General features: G+C 38.1%; 1 protein-coding gene across 1 annotated transcript; it reads right to left on the bottom strand.

Moving 5' to 3' along the window:
• Nucleotides 1-4,627: 4,627 nt before the first annotated feature.
• On the bottom strand, nt 4,628-19,745 carry NDUFA5 (NADH:ubiquinone oxidoreductase subunit A5). Its single transcript, XM_020909476.2, has 5 exons — nt 19,673-19,745; nt 19,321-19,365; nt 16,759-16,875; nt 9,674-9,739; nt 4,628-4,796 (listed from the first exon to the last, which is right to left on the bottom strand). The coding sequence occupies exons 1-5, from the start codon at nt 19,691-19,693 to the stop codon at nt 4,695-4,697; spliced, it is 351 nt and encodes a 116-aa protein (XP_020765135.1). The 5' UTR covers nt 19,694-19,745; the 3' UTR covers nt 4,628-4,694.
• Between the last annotated feature and the right edge of the window lie 17 nt (nt 19,746-19,762).

The raw sequence follows: 19,762 nt of genomic DNA, 5'->3' as shown, positions 1-19,762 counted from the left end.
GATGCCATCTAGTGGCTTTATGAAATCAAGCATTTCAAAATATTCCCATTGTTATGTCAGGCTAAAATACATTTTGATGTAAATGATTGAATTAGAGAAAAAAAGCATTAGAAAAATTTAGGCCAAGGACCTGAAAATTATCCTTTGGAAATTATCTGTATGAGCTGAATTTGGATCATAATACCTTCGTGAGCTTAAGAGGCTAGAAATACATAGTCCCTTTTCTGAAACCTTGAGGGACAGATGTGTTTGAAATCTAGGTTCTTTCAGATTTCTGAATGGTGTGCTCAGTTGTGTCGGACTCTTTGGAGCCCCATGGACTGTAGCCCGCCAGGCTCCTCTGCCAATGGAATTTTCCAGGCAAGAATACTGGAGTGGGGTTCCGCTTCCTATTCTGTTTTGAATGGTAATATGAATATATACTGGGCTTCCCTGGTGGCTCAGATGGAAAAGAATCTGCCTGCCATGCAGGATACCCAGACTTGATCCCTGGGTGGGAAGATCCTCTGGAGAAGGGAATGGCAACACACTCCAGTATTCTCTACTGAAATATTCCATGGACAGAGGAGCCTGGTGGTGGGCTACAGTCCCCAGGGTAGCAAAGAATCAGACATGACTGACTGACTAACACACACACGGATATGTACTGTATATTTTGTCAAACATTCAGTGGGTCTGGGGAAATACTCCAGAATCAAATATATTAATACTTCTGTGGCAAAATATTATTCACTATCACATTAAAGTAGGATAAAGAGCATAAATAGCCTCATATCAATGCAATCAGGTTTTACTTGCAAATGAGTTATGAAAAAACTTTCCATTTTTAAAAATTTTTGGTTTATGGACAGGGAATTTACCCTAAGAAAATGAATTAAGCCTCCCTTTCTTATTGAAGAAGTTAAATGAAATGTCTTATCATAAAATGGTAATGTTTATCTTTAAAAATGGCTAACATGTTCACTTGAAAAAGAAACCAACATATTTGAAGATTATGAGAAACCCCTAAGACACTTTTCAGCTAGTAATGTATAGAAGGAAGCTAATCCATTTCATGTAAGTACACAACAAAAACTGAGCATCTAATGTAATCTGAAAGACCACTTGGAAAACTCATTAGCAGCGCATAGCAAGCTAAATTTGAGCTTTATAGTATATTCCAAATTTTTTAAATTTTGTTTTGCTATTTCATGTTTCTATACGTGCTTTGCATGTCCCCGTTCCCCTGCCGCTGTGTTTATAAAAAGGATGTGTTGAAATGTCCTTATTTTCGGCCTGTTCCCTTGTGTGACTCTTGAGTACTGCCATTCCATGGCATGTCACTTTTAAGTCTTAGACCAGTCAGAAGAACCTAGAACACTAGAGGAAAGTGTCTTCCTCCTTGACAAAGTCAAAGTGGGAATGGATTACAGGAACTGAATTATTGATGGGGACTGGAGAAATTTATTTGTATGTTTTTATTTAGAAGTTATTAGCCACTTCTTAGTGAAGGAAATTATGAGAAAAAGAGTGAATTAGAATAGGCTTTCCTTAAATGCTAACTTAGTACAACGTTTGTTTTCTTATGGGCTGGGAGTGCTCAAGTCACACAAGGGATTCAGGCTGAAAATAATGACATTTCAACACATGCTTTTAAAAACAGAGGCAGGGAATGGGAACATGGCTGGCTTAAAACATTCAAAAAACTAAGATCATGGCATCCAGTCCCATCACTTCATGGCAAATAGATGGGGAAACAGTGGCTGACTATTTTTCTGGGCTCCAAAATCACTGCAGATGGTGATTGCAGCCATGAAATTTTTAAAAGACGCTTACTCCTTGGAAGAAAAGCTATGACAAACCTAGACAGCATATTCAAAAGCAGAGACATTACTTTGCCAACAAAGGTCCGTCTAGTCAAAGCTATGGTTTTTCCAGTGGTTATGTATGGATGTGAGAGTTGGACTATAAAGAAAGCTGAGCGCCGAAGAATTGATGCTTTTGAACTGTGGTGTTGAAGAAGACTCTTGAGAGTCCCTTGGACTGCAAGGAGATCCAACCAGTCCATCCTAAAAGAGATCAGTCCTGGGTATTCATTGGAAGGACTGATGCTGAAACTGAAGTTCCAATACTTTGGCCACCTGATGCTCATTGGAAAGACCCTAATGCTGGGAAAGATTGAAGTCAGGAGGGGAAAGGGACAACAGAGGAAGAGATGGTTGGATGGCATCACTGACTTGATGGACATGAGTCTGAGCAGGCTCCAGGAGTTGGTGATGGACAGGGAATCCTGGCCTGCTGCAGTCCATGGGGTTGCAAAGAATCAGACGCAACTGAGCTACTGAACTGACTGAAGACACAAGAGAAAAATCAGACATATTTTAATAATACGTATTCATGGGAGTGACCCAGGAAAACCCAAGTAACTCACCAAAACGGCTAAAACCCTCAGATTGCATACCACTTTCACCTGAAGACAAAAGATGCTGCTGCAGGCTGTGGTTTGGGACTTCGTGGGGAGGACAGCATTTCACCAGTATATAGAAAAACAAATGTTTGGTAAATGTTTGTTAGGCCATGCGGAGTAAGACACCAGAATTTTAACAGATTTTGCTAGGTTCCTCACTGTCTGAACACCTAGTTCATGTTATAGTTATGTATGGTGATAGCTTCCTTCAAAATTTCTTCCTGAGTCTTTAGGCCTTGTTTTCAGCTCAAAATAATCAGCATACCAGAGACTTAGTGGGATGGCATGTTTCACTCCTCTACAATTTGTGACTTCTATTTAAAAACCTCTTCATCCTCCTCTAAACCAACTCTTACCTTCTCATTTACTTTTGTCTCATAAAATTACTGTAATTGTATTTTAGGCTGTAATACCACTGAATACTGAGCTTCAAAGGAAATTCTGCCCTCAAATGCAAAATACTCATGGTATGTTCAATAATTTGCTGTTCTACCCTAGACCCCAGAACACGCTTGCACAGGTGGTTTCTTTAACTTCTATTTGTTGATATAACCATAGAAGCTGGAAGAAAAAGAAAAGGCTGATTATTAGCCTACATTTGAGAATTTTCTTCTATGGAGCACTGTTGATTTTCTCCCTTAGAAGAAAAAAAACTAACAAACATGAGATTAGCAACTACGTTCCAGTGATTGAGGTCTGATATATTAATAGATAACTGGGGAATTGGCAAGGGTTCAAGATCTCAAGTTCTCCTTCTGCAGTTAAAGAACATTAAGTCCTACAAGACCTAAAGATTTTGGCTTCTTGAGAATAAAGAAAGTGATCTTCAATTTATGGAAGAGTACCTGGTGAAAAAGGACACAGACTCTCTGGAAAACCAACTTGCTTATCAGAAGGCATTAGATGAGCTGGTCTTGTGGGAAGGCTCATTTGAAAAGCCTGCTGGAGCATCAGGTAAAGGAACTTAACATCTGAAGACAACCCAACAAGTCTTCCCCTTGTAGTTTAGGTCCCCAAATCTGCTATGGGAAGAATCTGGTGACAAGACCAAGGTGGACCTGAGGGAGCAGCCTGGAGCAAGTGAGAGGCAGGCCCACAGCTGGGTTGACCACAGAGAAGATGGTCAACCTCTTGTTGACCCACCTGTGCCCCACTTTGCAAATGTGGACCAGGCAGCCCTCAGGGAAGCCAGCTCAGACATGGAGGCCGACAGGCTGCTCACTCCTGGCCCCACCAGCATCACAGAATAATGTTAGTTGCCTTCAACGGTGAAAAAATAAAAAAATAAAAATACTACCTTTGAAGGTAAAAACTACCAAATTTAAGTATTTAGAAATGATAGGTGGCTATTAACAAAAAGAAAAGGTGAGGACAAATGAAAAGTAGTTTTATTTTTGTTTAACCTTAAACTTACCAAACTGCTTCTTTCTTTGAACAGCAGTTATCTTCTGTTTGATACCCAGCTGCACTTATACCGAAAATTAGTGAAAACTACTTAACAATTCCACTTTGACGTTATAAGCATACAACTAAGATGTTTTGAATATAAGCCTATCTGTATGTCATATAAACTTTAGGAATTCTTAGTGTCTCTTCTTTTACAGAAATTCTCTTTCTATCCTGTTATACTTTGGTTATCAAGAAAACTAAAGACTAAGGGCCAGAAAACTAATTTCCTTAAATGAGACAAAAGGAAAAGTTTTTCCAACTACTACTATAAATGAAAATCTTTCTTTCAAATACCAAATCAATTTTCCCAAGTGTACAATGAATTCTAATTTGATGGTTTTTTCCTTACTATTTCACTTTAAACAGTGACCTATTAATTTGTTTCAACAACAATAATTATCTTTTCTGTTTTTCCATAATAAAAAAATTAAATCATCTGTTGAAGATACTACTAAAAACACTTCACCTTTCAAATATGGCCCCTACAGTGAAGATCTATAGGAATTCTTCCAATTAAGTTTTGGAAAAATTTAATTGGAACCTGTTTTTTTAAAAAAAAACACAGGTTTTAAAACACAACCTTTAAAAAAAAATTACCTTTGAAATAATTTGAATGAATGCTCTACAAATCAAAAACTGAATTCACAAATTACCACAATCAACTTTAACAAGTCACTTAAATGTGTTCTGTATCAGTTTTCTTGATGATAAGATGTCAATAATATGGAAACATTTTTTAACATATAACAATATTTAATTACATCACTCTCCTATCAACAGATAAGTTAGTTAATGCTGTTTATATTGGCCATTTCCATTGGCTGGCTGGAGGCTCTTCCACTAAAGGCTCCCATGGTTTCCACTGGATCATTTTTCTTGCCAGACTAAGTTCGTTTTCAGCCTGTTAATAAAAGATTTTTAAAAGATCATTTGATTATATTGTTTAGTAGGTATTTACTATAGCTAATAACTGAAATATAACTATTAGAACTACTTTGTACATGTTAATACCTAATACGCTGTTTCATCATCAAATGTGGAACATACTTAAAATTACCTTCATCATCATGAGTGAGAAAGGATGGGTTTTGATTTTTCTATTTGACTAAAATTTGCATGTAGAGTGTTCAAATTTTAGTTGGTGAGTAAAGGATCCATGACATACACATATAACTAAAACAAATCTAAAAATATTACCTTTACTAGCTGTCATGCTCAATTTTCTGATGAATGTAAAAAAAAAAAAAACTAGTCACAGTCTACCTAATTGGTTTCGTGATCCATAATCACTTTAGACCAACAATTTGTAAAGCAGAGATCTATGGAATATAATAATAGAATAAAACAGGTGTATTTTTATTGATCAATCGAATCAGTTTCCTTAATCAGATTATGTTACATTTATTTTCCTTTCAAATGCAATTTATAACATATTTAACTCATAGATTTTAGTTTTCTTTTTGCTTCACATTATTTTCTACAGCAAAAGATCTATGACAACTCTGGCCAACTAGAAGAACACTGCTGAACACTTGTCAGAACATCAGAGAAGGAATTCAGACACAGAACCAGTGCTTAGTTTCTATGCCAGTGATGTAGAAGAGGCAAATACACTTAGTGGTAACAGTCTAAAATGTATACAAACAATGAGTTAAAGAATCAGTTCAGCTCACTCGCTCAGTCATGTCCGAATCTTTGCGACCCCAGGGAGTGCAGCACGCCAGGCCTCCCTGTCCATCACCAACTCCTGTGGTTTACTCAAACTCATGTCCATCAAGTCGGTGATACCATCCAACCATCTCATCCTCTGTCGTCCCCTTCTCCTGCCTTCAATTTTTCCCTTTATCTTTTCCAGTGAGTCAGTTCTTCGCATCAGGTGGCCAAAGTATTGGAGTTTCAGCTTCAGCATCAGTCCTTTCAATGAATATTCAGGACTGATTTCCTTTAGGGTGGATGGTTGAATCTCCCTGGAGTCCAAGGAGTCTTCCCCAACACTACAGTTCAAAAGCATCAATTCTTCAGTGCTCAGCTTTCTTTATAGTCCAACTCTCACATCCATACAGGACTGGTGGAAAAATCATAGCTTTGACTAGACGGACCTTTGTCGGCAAGGTAATATCTCTGCTTTTTAATATACTGTCTAGGTTTGTCATAGCTTTTCTTCCAAGGAGCAGGTGTCTTTTTAATTTCATGACTGCAGTCACCATCTGTGTGATTTAGGAGCCCCATCCCCCCCAAAAAATAAAGTTTCTCACTGTTTCCATTGTTTCCCCTCTATTTGCCATGAAGTAATGGGACTGGATGCAATGATCTTTGTTTTTTGAATGTTGAGTTTTAAGCCAGCTTTTTCACTCTCTTCTTTCACGTTCAAGAGACTCTTTAGTTCCTCTACACTTTCTGCCATAAGAGTGGTGTCATCTGCATATCTGAGGTTGATATTTCTCCTGGCAATCTGCATTCCAGCTTACACTTCATCCAGCCAGACATTTCGCATGATGTACTCTGCATATAAGTTAAGTAAGCAGGGTGACAACATACGGCCTTGACATACTCCTTTCCCGATTTGGAACCAGTCTGTTGTTCCATGTCCGGCTCTAACTATTGCTTCTTGACCTGTAATACAGATTTCTCAGGAGGCAGGTCAGGTGGTGTGGTATTCCCATCTCTTGAAGAATTTTCCAGTGTGTTGCCATCTACATAGTCAAAGGCTTTGATGTAGTCAATAAAGTAGATGTAGATGTTTTTCTGGAATTCTACTCTTTTGATGCTCCAACAGATGTTGACAATTTGATCTCTGGTTCCTCTGCCCTTTCTATATCCAGCTTGAACATCTGGAAGTTGATGGTTCACATACTGTTGAAGCCTGGCTTGGAGAATTTTAAGCATTACTTAACTAGTGAGTGAAATCAGTGCAACTGCACAGTAGCTGAACATTCTCTGGCATTGCCCTTCTTTGGGATTAGAATGATAACTGACCTTTTCCAGTCCTGTGGCCACTGCTGAGTTTTCCAGAATGCTGGCATATTGAGTGCAGCACTTTCATAGCATCATCTTTTAGGATTTGAAATAGCTCAACTGGAATTCCATCACCTCCACTAGCTTTGTTCATAGTGTTGCTTTCTAACGCCCACTTGACTTTGCATTCCAGTATGTCTAGCTCTAGGTGAGTGAGCCAGTCACCATCGTGATTATCTGGGTCATGAAAGATCTCTTTTGTACAGTTCTTCTGTGTATTCTTGCCACCTCTTCTTAATACCTTCCGCTTCTGTTAGGTCCCTACCACTTCTGTCCTTTATTGAGCCCATCTTTGCATGAAATGTTCCTTTGGTATCTCTAATTTTCTTGAAGTGATCTCGTCTTTACCATTCTATTGTTTTCCTCTATTTTTTTGCATTGATTGCTGAGGAAGGCTTTCTTATCTCCTTGCTATTCTCTGGAACTCTGCATTCAAATGGGTATCTCTTTCCTTTTCTCTTTTGCCCTTCACTTCTCTTCTTTTCTCAGCTATTTGTAAGGCCTCCTCAGACAACCATTTTGCCTTTTTGCATTTCTTTTTCTTGGGGATGGTTTTGGTCACTGCCTCCTGTACAGTGTCAGAAACCTCCATCCATAGTTCTTCAGACACTCTGCCTATCAGATCTAATCCCTTGAATCTATCTGTCACTTCCACTGTATAATCGTGAGGGATTTGATTTAGGTCATACCTGGTCTAGTGGGTTTTCCCCAGTTTCTTCAATTTAAGTCTGAATTTGGCAATAGGAGTTCATGATCTGAGCCACAGTCAGCTTGCAGTCTTGTTTTTGCTGATTGTATAGAGCTCCTCCATCTTTGGCCGCAAAGAATATAATCAATCTGATCTCAGTATTGACCATCTGGTGATGTTCATGTGTAGAGTTTTCTCCTGTGTTGTTGGAAGAGGGTGTTTGCTATGACCAGTGCGTTCTCTTGGCAAAACTCTGCTAACCTTTGCCCTGCTTCATTTTGTACTCCAAGGCCAATTTGTCTGTTATTCCAGGTATCTCCTGAGTTCCTCCTTCTGCATTCTAGTCCCCTGTGATGAAAGGACATCTTTTTTGGGTGTTAGTTCTAAAACGTCTTATAGGTCTTCATAGAACTCCAGAGTTATCTGGGGTCAGAGGTATTTATTGCTGAAATTGGGAAAATACTGATTAAAAATATCTCTAAGGATCGCTCTTTTTCTGAATGCCCTGTGGCCTGTTTCTCTTGAACACTCATCTTTCTCTATTTCCCCAAGTGACAGCAGGCTGGGGAGGGTTGTTGTTTAATAGAGAAGTTGTCTCCAATTCTTTTGCAACCCCGTGAGCTGTGGCCCACCACGCTCCTCTGTCCATGGGATTTTCTAGGCAAGAATATGGAGTGGGTTGCCATTTCCTTCTCCAGGGAACCTTCCCAAGCCAGAGATTGAACCTGTGTTTCCCACATTGGCAGGTGGTTTCTTTGCCACTGAGCCACCTGGGAAGCCCAGGCTGGGGAGGGTCCATATCCTTGAATATCACTGAGATCACAGAGCTCAACTCAGCTACATGTAGCTCCACTCCCTCCCTCTCCTCCAGCCTCCAACACACTATCCTTTCCTTATTTCTCTCATACTGGCCCTCCAGAAATGGGCTGTCCAATAACATAGCCACTTCCTACCTATGACTATTGAGAGAACACTAAAAATATAGCTAGTTCAAATTCAGATGTGCTGAGAGTATAAAATACACCTCAGATTTTAAACACTTAGTGTTCAAAAAACTTTTCCAGTGTCTTACTTTCTATATCGATGATATGTTTCAATGATATTTTAGATCTCTTAGGTTAAATAAAACATTATTAAAATTAATTTGATCTTAATATTGCCCATGAAGATGTGAGAATTACACAGCTAACTTAAAAATACTTAGTGTACCCTAAGACTTTAATTGCATGATAAATTAATGTATCAATTAAACTAAAGTCAAGATCCAAGTGAAATCAGGTATAAAAGAGGAATAGGAGGAAAATAATAAGTTTGCAGCAAGTTCCTGCAATACTATATCTAGTACCATATTCCACCCAGCAAAGGAATAGAAAGGCCAAGAAAACAGGCCTTTGAGTGACTGAACAGTCTACATTCATAGAAAGCTATCTGAATGCTCCATTCCTCTTTTAGGAAAGACCTCCAACAATTCTTTTGAATTTGTGTATCATTGGTAAATCATTGTATATCGCGTATATCACTGTACAATTGTATATGATTGTATATCATGGTAATATACTTTGATAAAAAGGAAGAAAAAATAAGAAATGGTTACACTTTTTAAAAATATTTAAAAAAATTATTAAAAAAAAAAACAAAAAACAACTTGGTACTTCCCTGGCCTTCCAGTGATTGGAATTTCATGCTTCTACTGCACAGGGTACAGGTTTGATCCCTGGTTGGGGAAGTAAGATACCCTCATGCCATGCAACACAGTTAAAAAAAAAAACTCAAAAAGAAAATATAAAGAGAAACACAGTAAAAACATTCAAGATATAATTTACAAAATATGAAATACAAAAAAAAGACATGTGCTATAAAAATTTAACCTTCAATAGTCAAAATGATAATAAATATTTAACTGACATATGTCAGAAGTATGTATTTTCTTATGTGACTAGTCTTATATTTGATGAGTTGACATAAATTAAACATTTTAGTTTTCCTTTCTTTCTGGAAAGTCAGTTTTATACCTCTATACATTGTGTCTTTGAACACTTGAAGCCAAATATCTGAATGCTCAATTTTTTCTTTACCTGAAGAATCACCTCTTCTATTTGGCCACCCTGCAGTCGCTCTTCCAGTTTTTTAACATCTGGTTCCTGTAATTTAAGGAGAAAAGAGAAAAACATATTTAAACAAAGCAGCACAAAAAGCAATTAATGTGACAGACATAATTAACTTTTCTTTCACTGTACCGTTGCTACTTTATACCAAATATCTGGTGAAAAGCCATTTTGTCTCTCTACTATTTTATTGCTTTTCTGTCTTAATATTAAAAGGGTTAAACATTTAATGATATGCTTATCAAGGGTAAGAACATGATGTTTAATGCAGTTTTTCTGAAATACAGATTTTAAGCAATGCTTTATTCTGAGTATTTCCTATCCTTTCCTTTAAACATTAGCATTAAAAATAAATGCCACCCTATGACCTAGAACTCTACTCCTAGATAGAGATCAAACAGAAATGCACAGTACATTAAACAAATGACAGGTTCAAGAATGTTCAAAGTAGCACAAATTACAGCTCCAAACTAAAAACAATCCAAATGACCATAAATAAAAGAATACATTATAATATTTGAATATAATACCATAGAGCAATGAGGATGAACAAACTAAAACTGTACGCAACACAGATAATTCTCTCAAACATAATATTAAGCAAAAGAAACCAAATACATATTGATGATTCCACTAATAAAAAGTTCAAAACCAGGCAAATATGAATTTGTGGTATTTGAGGTAAGAAGAGTAGCTATCTTTAGGAGGGTAATAACCTTGAGGGGAAAGAGAGGGTTTGGGCATTCTGGAATTGTTCTCTTTCTGATTTGGGGTTGACACGTGGATTGCTTTGTGAGAATACATCAAGTTCTATACTTATGACTTCTGCACATTTCTTTCTGTATAGTATTCAATAAAAGGTTTTGTAAAGAGAGATGTTAATATAGTAACTAGAACATTCAATAACATATATTTATTTTCTAGTAGACTACACTTTTTGAGAGTCAGAAACCATGTCCAATATACACATGTGCAAATGTAAATAGGGTATTTTCTTGGCTTAATAAATAGAATGAAAAGGAGGGAAAAAAAAGTTATTTTCTATAGGAATTGACATGTGTCTCAGGGTGTCTGCTGACTGACCCAAGTCATCTGTATGCCATGTTCCTCCACTTTCATCAAAGTCTTCGCTCACACATCTTCTTAACTGGGGAGTACTCTGATAATGTATACAGTGGTAGGCTGGAACACTGCCACACAAAATGCACACGAACTAGTCCCTGGAATCTGTGAATGTTACCTTATATGGCAAATACTTTGCAGATGTGAGTACAGATCTTGGAATGGGGAGATTATCCTAGATTATTTGAGTGGGCCCTAAATATGAATACATTCATATGTGTCCTTGTAAGACAGAGGCAGAGAAGAAAGTAATGTGGCCACAAAGGCAAAGACTGGAATGACTTAGTCATAAGCCAAGGAATACCAAAAGTCCACCATTCCTTAAACAGGCAAGGAATGAATTCTATCCTAGAACCTCCAAAGGGAGTGCAGGCCTGCTGATACATTGCCTTGGGCCCTGATACTACTCATTTTAGACTTCTGGCTTCCAGAAATGCAAGACAATAAATTTCTGTTGTTTCAACTCACCAAGGTTGTTGGAATTTGTTATAGCAGTCACAGGAAACTAATACATACTGTAACATCCGTCATCACCTGAGTACCTCCTATACATCATTCTTCCCTCTTTAATTTCCTTCGCTTTATACTATATTCTAACATACTATGTAATGTACTTCTTTATTCACTTATTTATTTGCCTCCCATCATTAGTGTATAATCTCCAAGGCAGGAATTTCTATGTTTTGTTCACTGCCATGTAGGCACTAGCTTCCATGACCAGAACCATATGTGGTATATGACACATGCAGTAAATGTGTCCTGGATACATACAAAATAGATAAGGAAAAAGAAAGCAGATGAATAGGTTTGATAAAGACTGTTTAACTCACAATGACTAAGTGATGAAGCCTAAACAGGGAAGCTGGTCATTATTATAAGACCCAGGAGGAAGAATATAAAGAAGGCAAGGAATATTCAACATTATTTTCAACTCAGGAAAAACCTGTGTTGGAAGAACAATTCAAAATTTGTCTTACTTGAGTCAATAATGGGATTTTTATTTACTAACAGTGTAATGCCACCAAGCTTAATAAGGTACCATGGACTGAATGCTCCCTATATGCTTGCAACTGTGTTAAGCAACTGTACATCTATCACCCATTCAGTGCTAACAAGAGATGAAGGCAGGTATTATTATACCCATGTTTTGTTTTGTTTTTTTATACCCATGTTATAGATGAAATTGAGACAGAAAATGGGCCATATGCCAACTCACCAAGTAAGTATTAGACCTGAGATGAAAATTCTGCAAAGGCCACAAACCAATGATTTTCACCACTATACTATTCCCTAGTATAATCTGGGGGGAAAAATTTATTTTTATTTCCATTTTAAATTTAGCAAATATAAACTTTACAATCATTACAATAGTCAGTGAAGATTCTACGGCTCTACTGGGGGAGTGTAAAATCTGTACTGATTTTCTCCAACAGGATTCAGCAATACAGATATTATTAATAAACAGTGCTTGATGTTCTTAAAAACTATTTGTAATAGGCACTTTGGGTAAACAAACATTTCTAAGGAACTTATTAAATGTCAGGCACTAAGCTAGATTTTTTAGATAAAAAGAAAAATGCAATTTACAAGTAGTTTATAGACTACTAGAGACGTTATAAAAGGCTTCACAGAGGAAGCGACAGATCTTGAGAGCTGAGTAAGAACTGCCTGGCAGAGAAAGTAAGGCTATTGGAGGAAGGAGGAACAGAAAAAACAAAGAAACCAAAAATAAAATCACATGGAATTCATATAACTGCCAACAGTCTTGTGTTAGTGAAGCATAGTGTACCAAACAGGAAATGCCAAGGTGAGACTGAGAAGATAACTGAGCGCCAGATCTCAGGGGGCCTCCAAACGACGGTAAGGGCTTGTCCTCTATCTGGCTCTCAAACCTGGCTATACAGCAACATCACGCAGATAAAGGTGGCCAGACGTTCAAACCAGCCAAGCACAAACTCTTCAACTCGCCTTTGAGAAAACGCCAGACAGGAAACCATAGTAAACCAAAATGAAATACGATGGAACTATCCACAGCCAATTTAGTTATAAGATGACTGAAATAGACAAGAGGTTAGAAAAGAATTTTAGAACTAAGTGAAAGCAGTAAAGGTGAAGTGTTCTTTGCCTGACTCTGGCAAAAGGAAAGGAAACATAAGGGTAAGTTCTCTCTTAAGTAAGAAAAAGCTAAATACATTTTGAGGTTAACTGAAAGATGATGATAAAATGGGAGACTAAAAGAAAAACAAAGAAATAATTAAAGGGGAAAAAGGTTACAGAGAAGAACAAAAGAGAAGACTCTACACATGGACATCACCAGTCAATAGCGAAATCAGACCGATTATATACTTTGCAGTCAAAGATGGAGAAGCTCTATACAGTCAGCAAAAACAAGACTGCAAGCTGACTGGCTCAGATCATGAACTCCTTATTGCCAAATTCAGACTTAAATTAAAGAAAGAGGGGAAAACCACTTGACCATTCAGGAATGACTTAAATCAAATCCCTCACAATTATATAGTGGAAGTGATAAACAGATTCAAGGGATTAGATCTGATAGGCAGAGTGCCTGAAGAACTATGGACGGAGGTTTCTGACACTGTACTGGAGGCTGTGACCAAAACCATCCCCAAGAAAAAGAAATGCAAAAAGGCAAAATGGTTGTCTGAGGAGGCCTTGCAAATAGCTGAAAAAAGAAGAGAAGTGAAAGGCAAAGGAGAAAAAGAAAGATATACCCATTTGAATGCAGAGTTCCAGAGAATAGCAAGGAGATAAGAAAGCCTTCCTCAGCAATCAATGCAAAAAAATAGAGGAAAACAATAGAATGGTAAAAACTAGAGATCTCTTCAAGAAAATTAGAGATACCAAGGGAACATTTCATGCAAAGATGGACTCAATAAAGGACAGAAATGGTATGGACTAGATAGAAGCAGAAGATATTAAGAAGAGGTGGCAAGAATACATAGAAGAATTGTACAAAAAATATCTTCATGACCCAGATAATCATCATGGTGTGATAACTCACCTAGAGCCAGACATCCTGGAATGCAAAGTCAAGTGGGCCTTAAGGAACATCACTATGAACAAAGCTAGTGGAGGTGATGGAATTCCAGTTGAGCTATTTCAAATCCTAAAAGATGATGCTATGAAAGTGCTGTACTCAATATGCCAGCAAATCTGGAAAACTCAGCAGTGGCCACAGGACTGGAAAAGGTCAGTTATCATTCCAATCCCAAAGAAAGGCAATGCCAAAGAATGCTCAAACTACCACACAATTGCACTCATCTCACATGCTACCAAAGTAATGCTTAAAATTCTCCAAGCCAGGCTTCAACAATACATGAACCATGAACTTCCAGATGCTCAAGCTGATGCTCAAGCTGGATTTAGAAAAGGCAGAGGAACCAGAGATCAAATTGCCAACATCCACTGGATCATCAAAAAAGCAAGAGTTTCAGAAAAACATCTACTTCTGCTTTACTGACTATGCCAAAGCCTTTGACTATGTAGATCACAACAAACTGTGGAAAATTCTTCAAGAGAAGGGAATACTAGACCACCTGACCTGCCTCCTGAGAAATCTGTATGCAGGTCAAGAAGCAATAGTTAGAACTGGACAAGGAACAACAGACTGGTTCCAAATAGGAAAAGGAGTATGTCAAGGCTGTATATTGTCACCCTGCTTATTTAACTTCTATGCAGAGTACATCATGAGAAAGCTGAGCTGGACGAAGCACAAGCTGGAATCAAGACTTCCAGAAGAAGTAACAATAACCTCAGATATGACACCACCCTTATAGCAGAAAGCGAAGAACCAAAGAGCCTCTCGATAAAAGTGAAAGAGGAGAGTGAAAAAGTTGGCTTAAAGCTCAATATTCAGAAAACTAAGATCATGGCATCTGGCCCCATCACTTCACGGCAAACAGATGAGGAACCAATGGAAAAAGTGACTGACTTTATTTTTTTCTGCTCCAAAATCACTGCAGATGATGACTGCAGCCATGAAATTAAAAGACGCTTGCTCCTTGGAAGAAATGCTATGACCAACCTAAACAGCACATTAAAAAGCAGAGACATTACTTTGCCAACAAAGGTCTGTCTCGTCAAGGCTATGGTTTTTTTCAGTAGTCATGTACGGATGTGAGAGCTTTCTTCAAAAGCACCGAAGAATTGATGCTTTTGAACTGTGGTGTTGGAGAAGACTCTTGAGAGTCTCTTGGACTGCAAGGAGATCCAACCAGTCCATCCTAAAGGAGATCAGTCCTTAATATTCATTGGAAGGACTGATGCTGAAGCTGAAACTCCAATACTTTGGGCACCTGATGCAAAGAACTGACTCACTGGAAAAGACTCTAATGCTGGGAAAGACTGAAGGTGGGAAGAGAAGGGGAGACAGAGGATGAAATGGTTGGAAGGCATCACTGACTCAATGGACATGAGTTTCACTAAATTCCAGGAGTTGGTGATTGACAGGGAGGCCTGACGTGCTGCAGGCCATGGGGTCGCAAAGAGTCAGACACGACTGAGTGACTGAACTGAACTGAAGGTTATGGAGAAGGAAAAGCAGAGAAAGAGTAGAATACACAGGTGAAGAGATTCACCTCATGAAAAAAAAAAAGTGAAATTTCTTATTCAGAGATGAGAGAAAATAAAGCAGCCCATTTTCCTTAGACAGGAATTGAAAAGAAATGTTAATATCTCCCTTAGATACATAAAATCTGAAAATTACTTCCAGATCTGCCAAGATAAGAACAGAAGTTCCAAATCAAATTGCACTGTTTTGCCATACACCTGCAGAAAATATAAGAATTCCCTCTGGACTACTGAGGTTGGTGATCTAATAATAAGAAAACTTTATTAGAGCCACTTACTACCTGCATGTAAATTACTTTGGGGGTTTATAGACACTACTTTGGATAATAACAAAAGTCCATGAAATAACTGCTGGTGTGGAAATTTACCAAGAGTGCAATATAGTTTGGTATAAAAGAAGTGGCAGCAGTCTACTGTGTGCCTGACTAAGGTCTATGATTCAGAAGATGTAAAATGCTTCTATTAGTCTACCTGGGCTGTCGTAACAAAATACCACACACAGACTGGATGGCTCAATCGAGAAAAATGCATTTTCTCACAATTCTGGAGACTGGAGGCCAAGGCCAAGGTACAGCAGAGTCAGTTTCTGCTGGGAGCTCTCTTCCTGGCTTACAGACACTGACTTTGCTGTGTCCTTACATGGCAAAGAACGCCAACTCTCTGGTGTCTCTTCTTCAAACAAGAACTCTCTGGTGTCTCTTCTTATAAGGACACTGATGACACTGATCCTATTGGATCAGGTACCACTCTTATGCTCTCATTAATCTTAATTACTCTGCACTGGAGGTTGGGGCTTCAAAATATGAATCTGGGAGGACACATTCCGTCCATAACAATGCTCAATATAATTTCTGGCAGTTAAGAAATTAACTTGATCCTCTTGTCTTTTTTTTGGTAACGAAGCACTTTTTAAAATAGCTAGTCCTGACAGCTGTTAAACACAACGTACATATTTTTTTTCAGTTTTGTTTTCATTCTTACTCTAAAAGTAGAAAAATGAAATAAAGATTGATGTACCAATAGATAAGAGGTAAAAGATCAATAAAGGGCTGGACAGGTAACGGAGGTAAAAGAAAGTTATAATGTTAATGTAAGGAAGGGACTTGATCTTATTCTTTCAATCCTGTGTTTAGTAGTGCTTGTGATTTAAAAAGTATTCAGGTAGACAGGAGTCTGATGAATGAAAGGGAGAAACAATGGAAGAAACACATGAAAGGAAGGAGAATAGAAATGAGAGAGGAAAGTGTGCAGAATATGCAAAAAGTAATCAAGTGAATTTGCTTTGTTAAATGTTACACTGCACACCAAAAATCCTAGAAAAACAAACCAAGTTAGCTACTTACCGCTTTAACCATACTCAGCTTCTCATTTGTAATCTGTTCTGTATACTTTCTATACGCTGCATTTTTAGGGATGTGTCCAAGAACATCAAGAATTTTTGTATACAATATTTTTAGCCTCTGAAAAGACAACATACATATTTCCATTTTAAAATATCACCAAAGATTTTAAAGTTTCACAGATGATATTAAAAAAAAATTCACATCTGTTTTTAAAGAAAGCATTTAATTATTCCTTGCTGTAATTTCTTCTTGTTTATGCTTATCTACCCCCTTTTGCTGCTGGCGCTCAGTCACTTAGGTGTGTCCAACTCCTTGTGACCATTTGAATTGTAGCCCACAGGCTGCTGTGTCCATGGGATTTCCCAAGTAAGAATACTGGGGTGGGTTGCCATTTACTCCTCCAGGGGATCTTCCCCACCCAGGGATCAAATCCTGGTCTCCCGCATTGGCAGGCTGATTCTTTATCAGAGCCACAGGAAAAGTTATTATAGCAGATCCGAATTCACAACAGTACATTAATATTAAGTATAATAATAAACATACCAAGCAATGAAGAATTTTTCCTTATTATTTCTTTGTATTTGAGATTTGTTTTAGTTTAATTGTATAACACCATAGGTGCAATACCTAATTTCATTCATATATATTTACCATATATACTGTATATATACGGTATTATATACCAACCTTGAGGGCCTCTAAGAATCATTTTTATTAAAAAGTACTCTGCATATTTAGACTTTATACTTGACTATGATGTTCCATAATAGAGGGTATTTTACTATACTAATGTAGAGCTTGTCAGATAACATATAATCTGAATTGTGTGTGAAGGGGGGTGGTTTAGCCTCATTTTTTAATTTAAGGGATGACAATACAAGGTCTTGGAAGAGACTTAGGTTCTAAAATGGGGGTGTTAATAGGATACTGTATAACTTAGAACAGCACCTGGCACATATTAAGTTTCTATAAATAATAACATTATTAGTCTGTTAGGGAAAGAGAGTCCATCAGCAGGTATCAGAGGTTTCCTAGCAAAGGCAGCATGTGAGACAGACTGGAGGGATGGCACGACTGAGACACTTGAAGATGTTAGAAAAGGCAACCTTACACACAGCATACATACAGAAGACTGAATGGCAGAAAATATAGGGAGCATTAAATAATTAGTACATGGTTCTACTCCCCTACAACTGTGTTGTCCAAAATAGCAGCCACTAACTAAATTTGGCCAATGAGCCCTTGAAATGTGACAATTCTGAACTAACAAGTGCTGTTAAGTGTAACTACACACTAAATTTTGAACATTTAGCATGAAAAGAGACTATAAAATATTAATTTTTATATTGATTATATATTGAAATGGGCTTCCGTGGTGGCTGAGACACTAAAGAATCTGCTTGCAATTCTGGACACCTACGTATGATCCCTGGGTGGGGAAGATCCCCTGGAGAAGGACATGACTACCCACTCCAGTATTCTGGCCTGGAGAATCCCATGGACAGAGGAGCCTGACAAGCTACAGTCCCGGGCCTGGCAAAGAGTTGAACACGACTGAGCAAATAACACACACACACACACACACACACACACACACACAAATACTGAAATGGTAATATTTTGATATGTTGGTTAAAAATATATTAATCCTTTATTAAAAAAGTAATTCCTAGAAAATTTTGAACTATCAATACAAACAGTTTACATTTATGACTCGCATTATATTTTCATTGGACAGCATGAGGCTTGAGTTTAGTATACATAGGAAATGCTTAGGAGATAAGGTTAGAGAAAATGCGAATCCGGTTGTATGTGGTTCTGCATGTCAAAGAAAGCATTTGGGCTTTATATTGTGGGCAATTAAAAGATTTATGGAAATTCTGGTTAGATGTGTGCCTCAGAAAAATTAATCTGGCAGTAGTGAGTTAAAGTAAAATGATAAAGGAGCAACAGAGAAGACCAGTAACAAAGTTGTTGCAATTCTCTAAACAAGAACAAGGGACTAAACTGTAGTAATGACAGCAGGAAAAGAAAACAAAGAGGAGAGAAATGGCGTGATTATGGAGGGAGGAAAAAGATCAAGGGAGGCTTTTGGGGGTTTTTTGTTTTGCTTTTTTATGGAAGCATGACAATATTAGCGGGAAAGTCCCACTAGAAGGGAAAACTGATGACAAAAGGGTGTAACTCCTAAGAGTACTATCTTAGGTAATCGAAAGTGTATAGAATCTAAGGCACTTAAGAAAAGTGAGGCAGGGGAGAAAGGTGGAAAAACGGTGATTTAGATTCGGGAAAACATTCACAAAAGTACAAGTGACAATACGAGAATGCCACGGAAAAAGTCAACAAGAAAAATGATTTGAGAAAGAGATCACGGCAACAAAAACAATAAAAAGTGGCACCAAATCAACGAAATAACTAAATACCGCTATTGTCTTTTAAGAGTTCACGCCGACTTGTAAGCCGGAGCAGGATAAATGCGTATTTCGTTAACCACTCAAAAAACAAGGTCGCGGGGCTCTAGGCTTCCTTGGAAACTCAGGAAGGAAAGAAAGAGGTACATACCTCATGTGGAGTTTCACAAATAGCCAATCCCACCAGGCCAGTGGTCTGTTCAAAAACCAAACAAGATTCATGCTGTTAACTACAATTCCGAGGGTCCCCACGCTAAGAAAAGCAAAACCATCACTGTCTTGACTAAAACTGGCCTAAAACCAGCTACCGGTATCTCAGAGCCTCCGGTTCGGAGTTTTTTTTCCTGCCTTTCCAATCGAGACCGCTAAACTGGTCACCCCTAGGGGCACAGCAAAATAAGTCCCCAAGAAGTATCGCTAGCCCGCACCAGTTCAGGCCACCACCCGCGGACTGACTCCATTCCCGCAGTCTAAACTCCAGCAGTGACCTCCGCGCGTCTCACCTTCTTCAGCAAGCCCGCCATGACAGCGCCGAGAAGCCGGGACGCGCAGCCCTCTGGGAACCTCTCTCAGACCCGCTCAATCCACCGCCG

The sequence above is a fragment of the Odocoileus virginianus genome, chromosome 1 (genome assembly GCF_023699985.2).
Source record: "Odocoileus virginianus isolate 20LAN1187 ecotype Illinois chromosome 1, Ovbor_1.2, whole genome shotgun sequence".
In the NCBI taxonomy this organism is placed as follows: Eukaryota; Metazoa; Chordata; class Mammalia; order Artiodactyla; family Cervidae; genus Odocoileus; species Odocoileus virginianus.
This window is presented reverse-complemented; position numbering and strand designations above follow the sequence as displayed.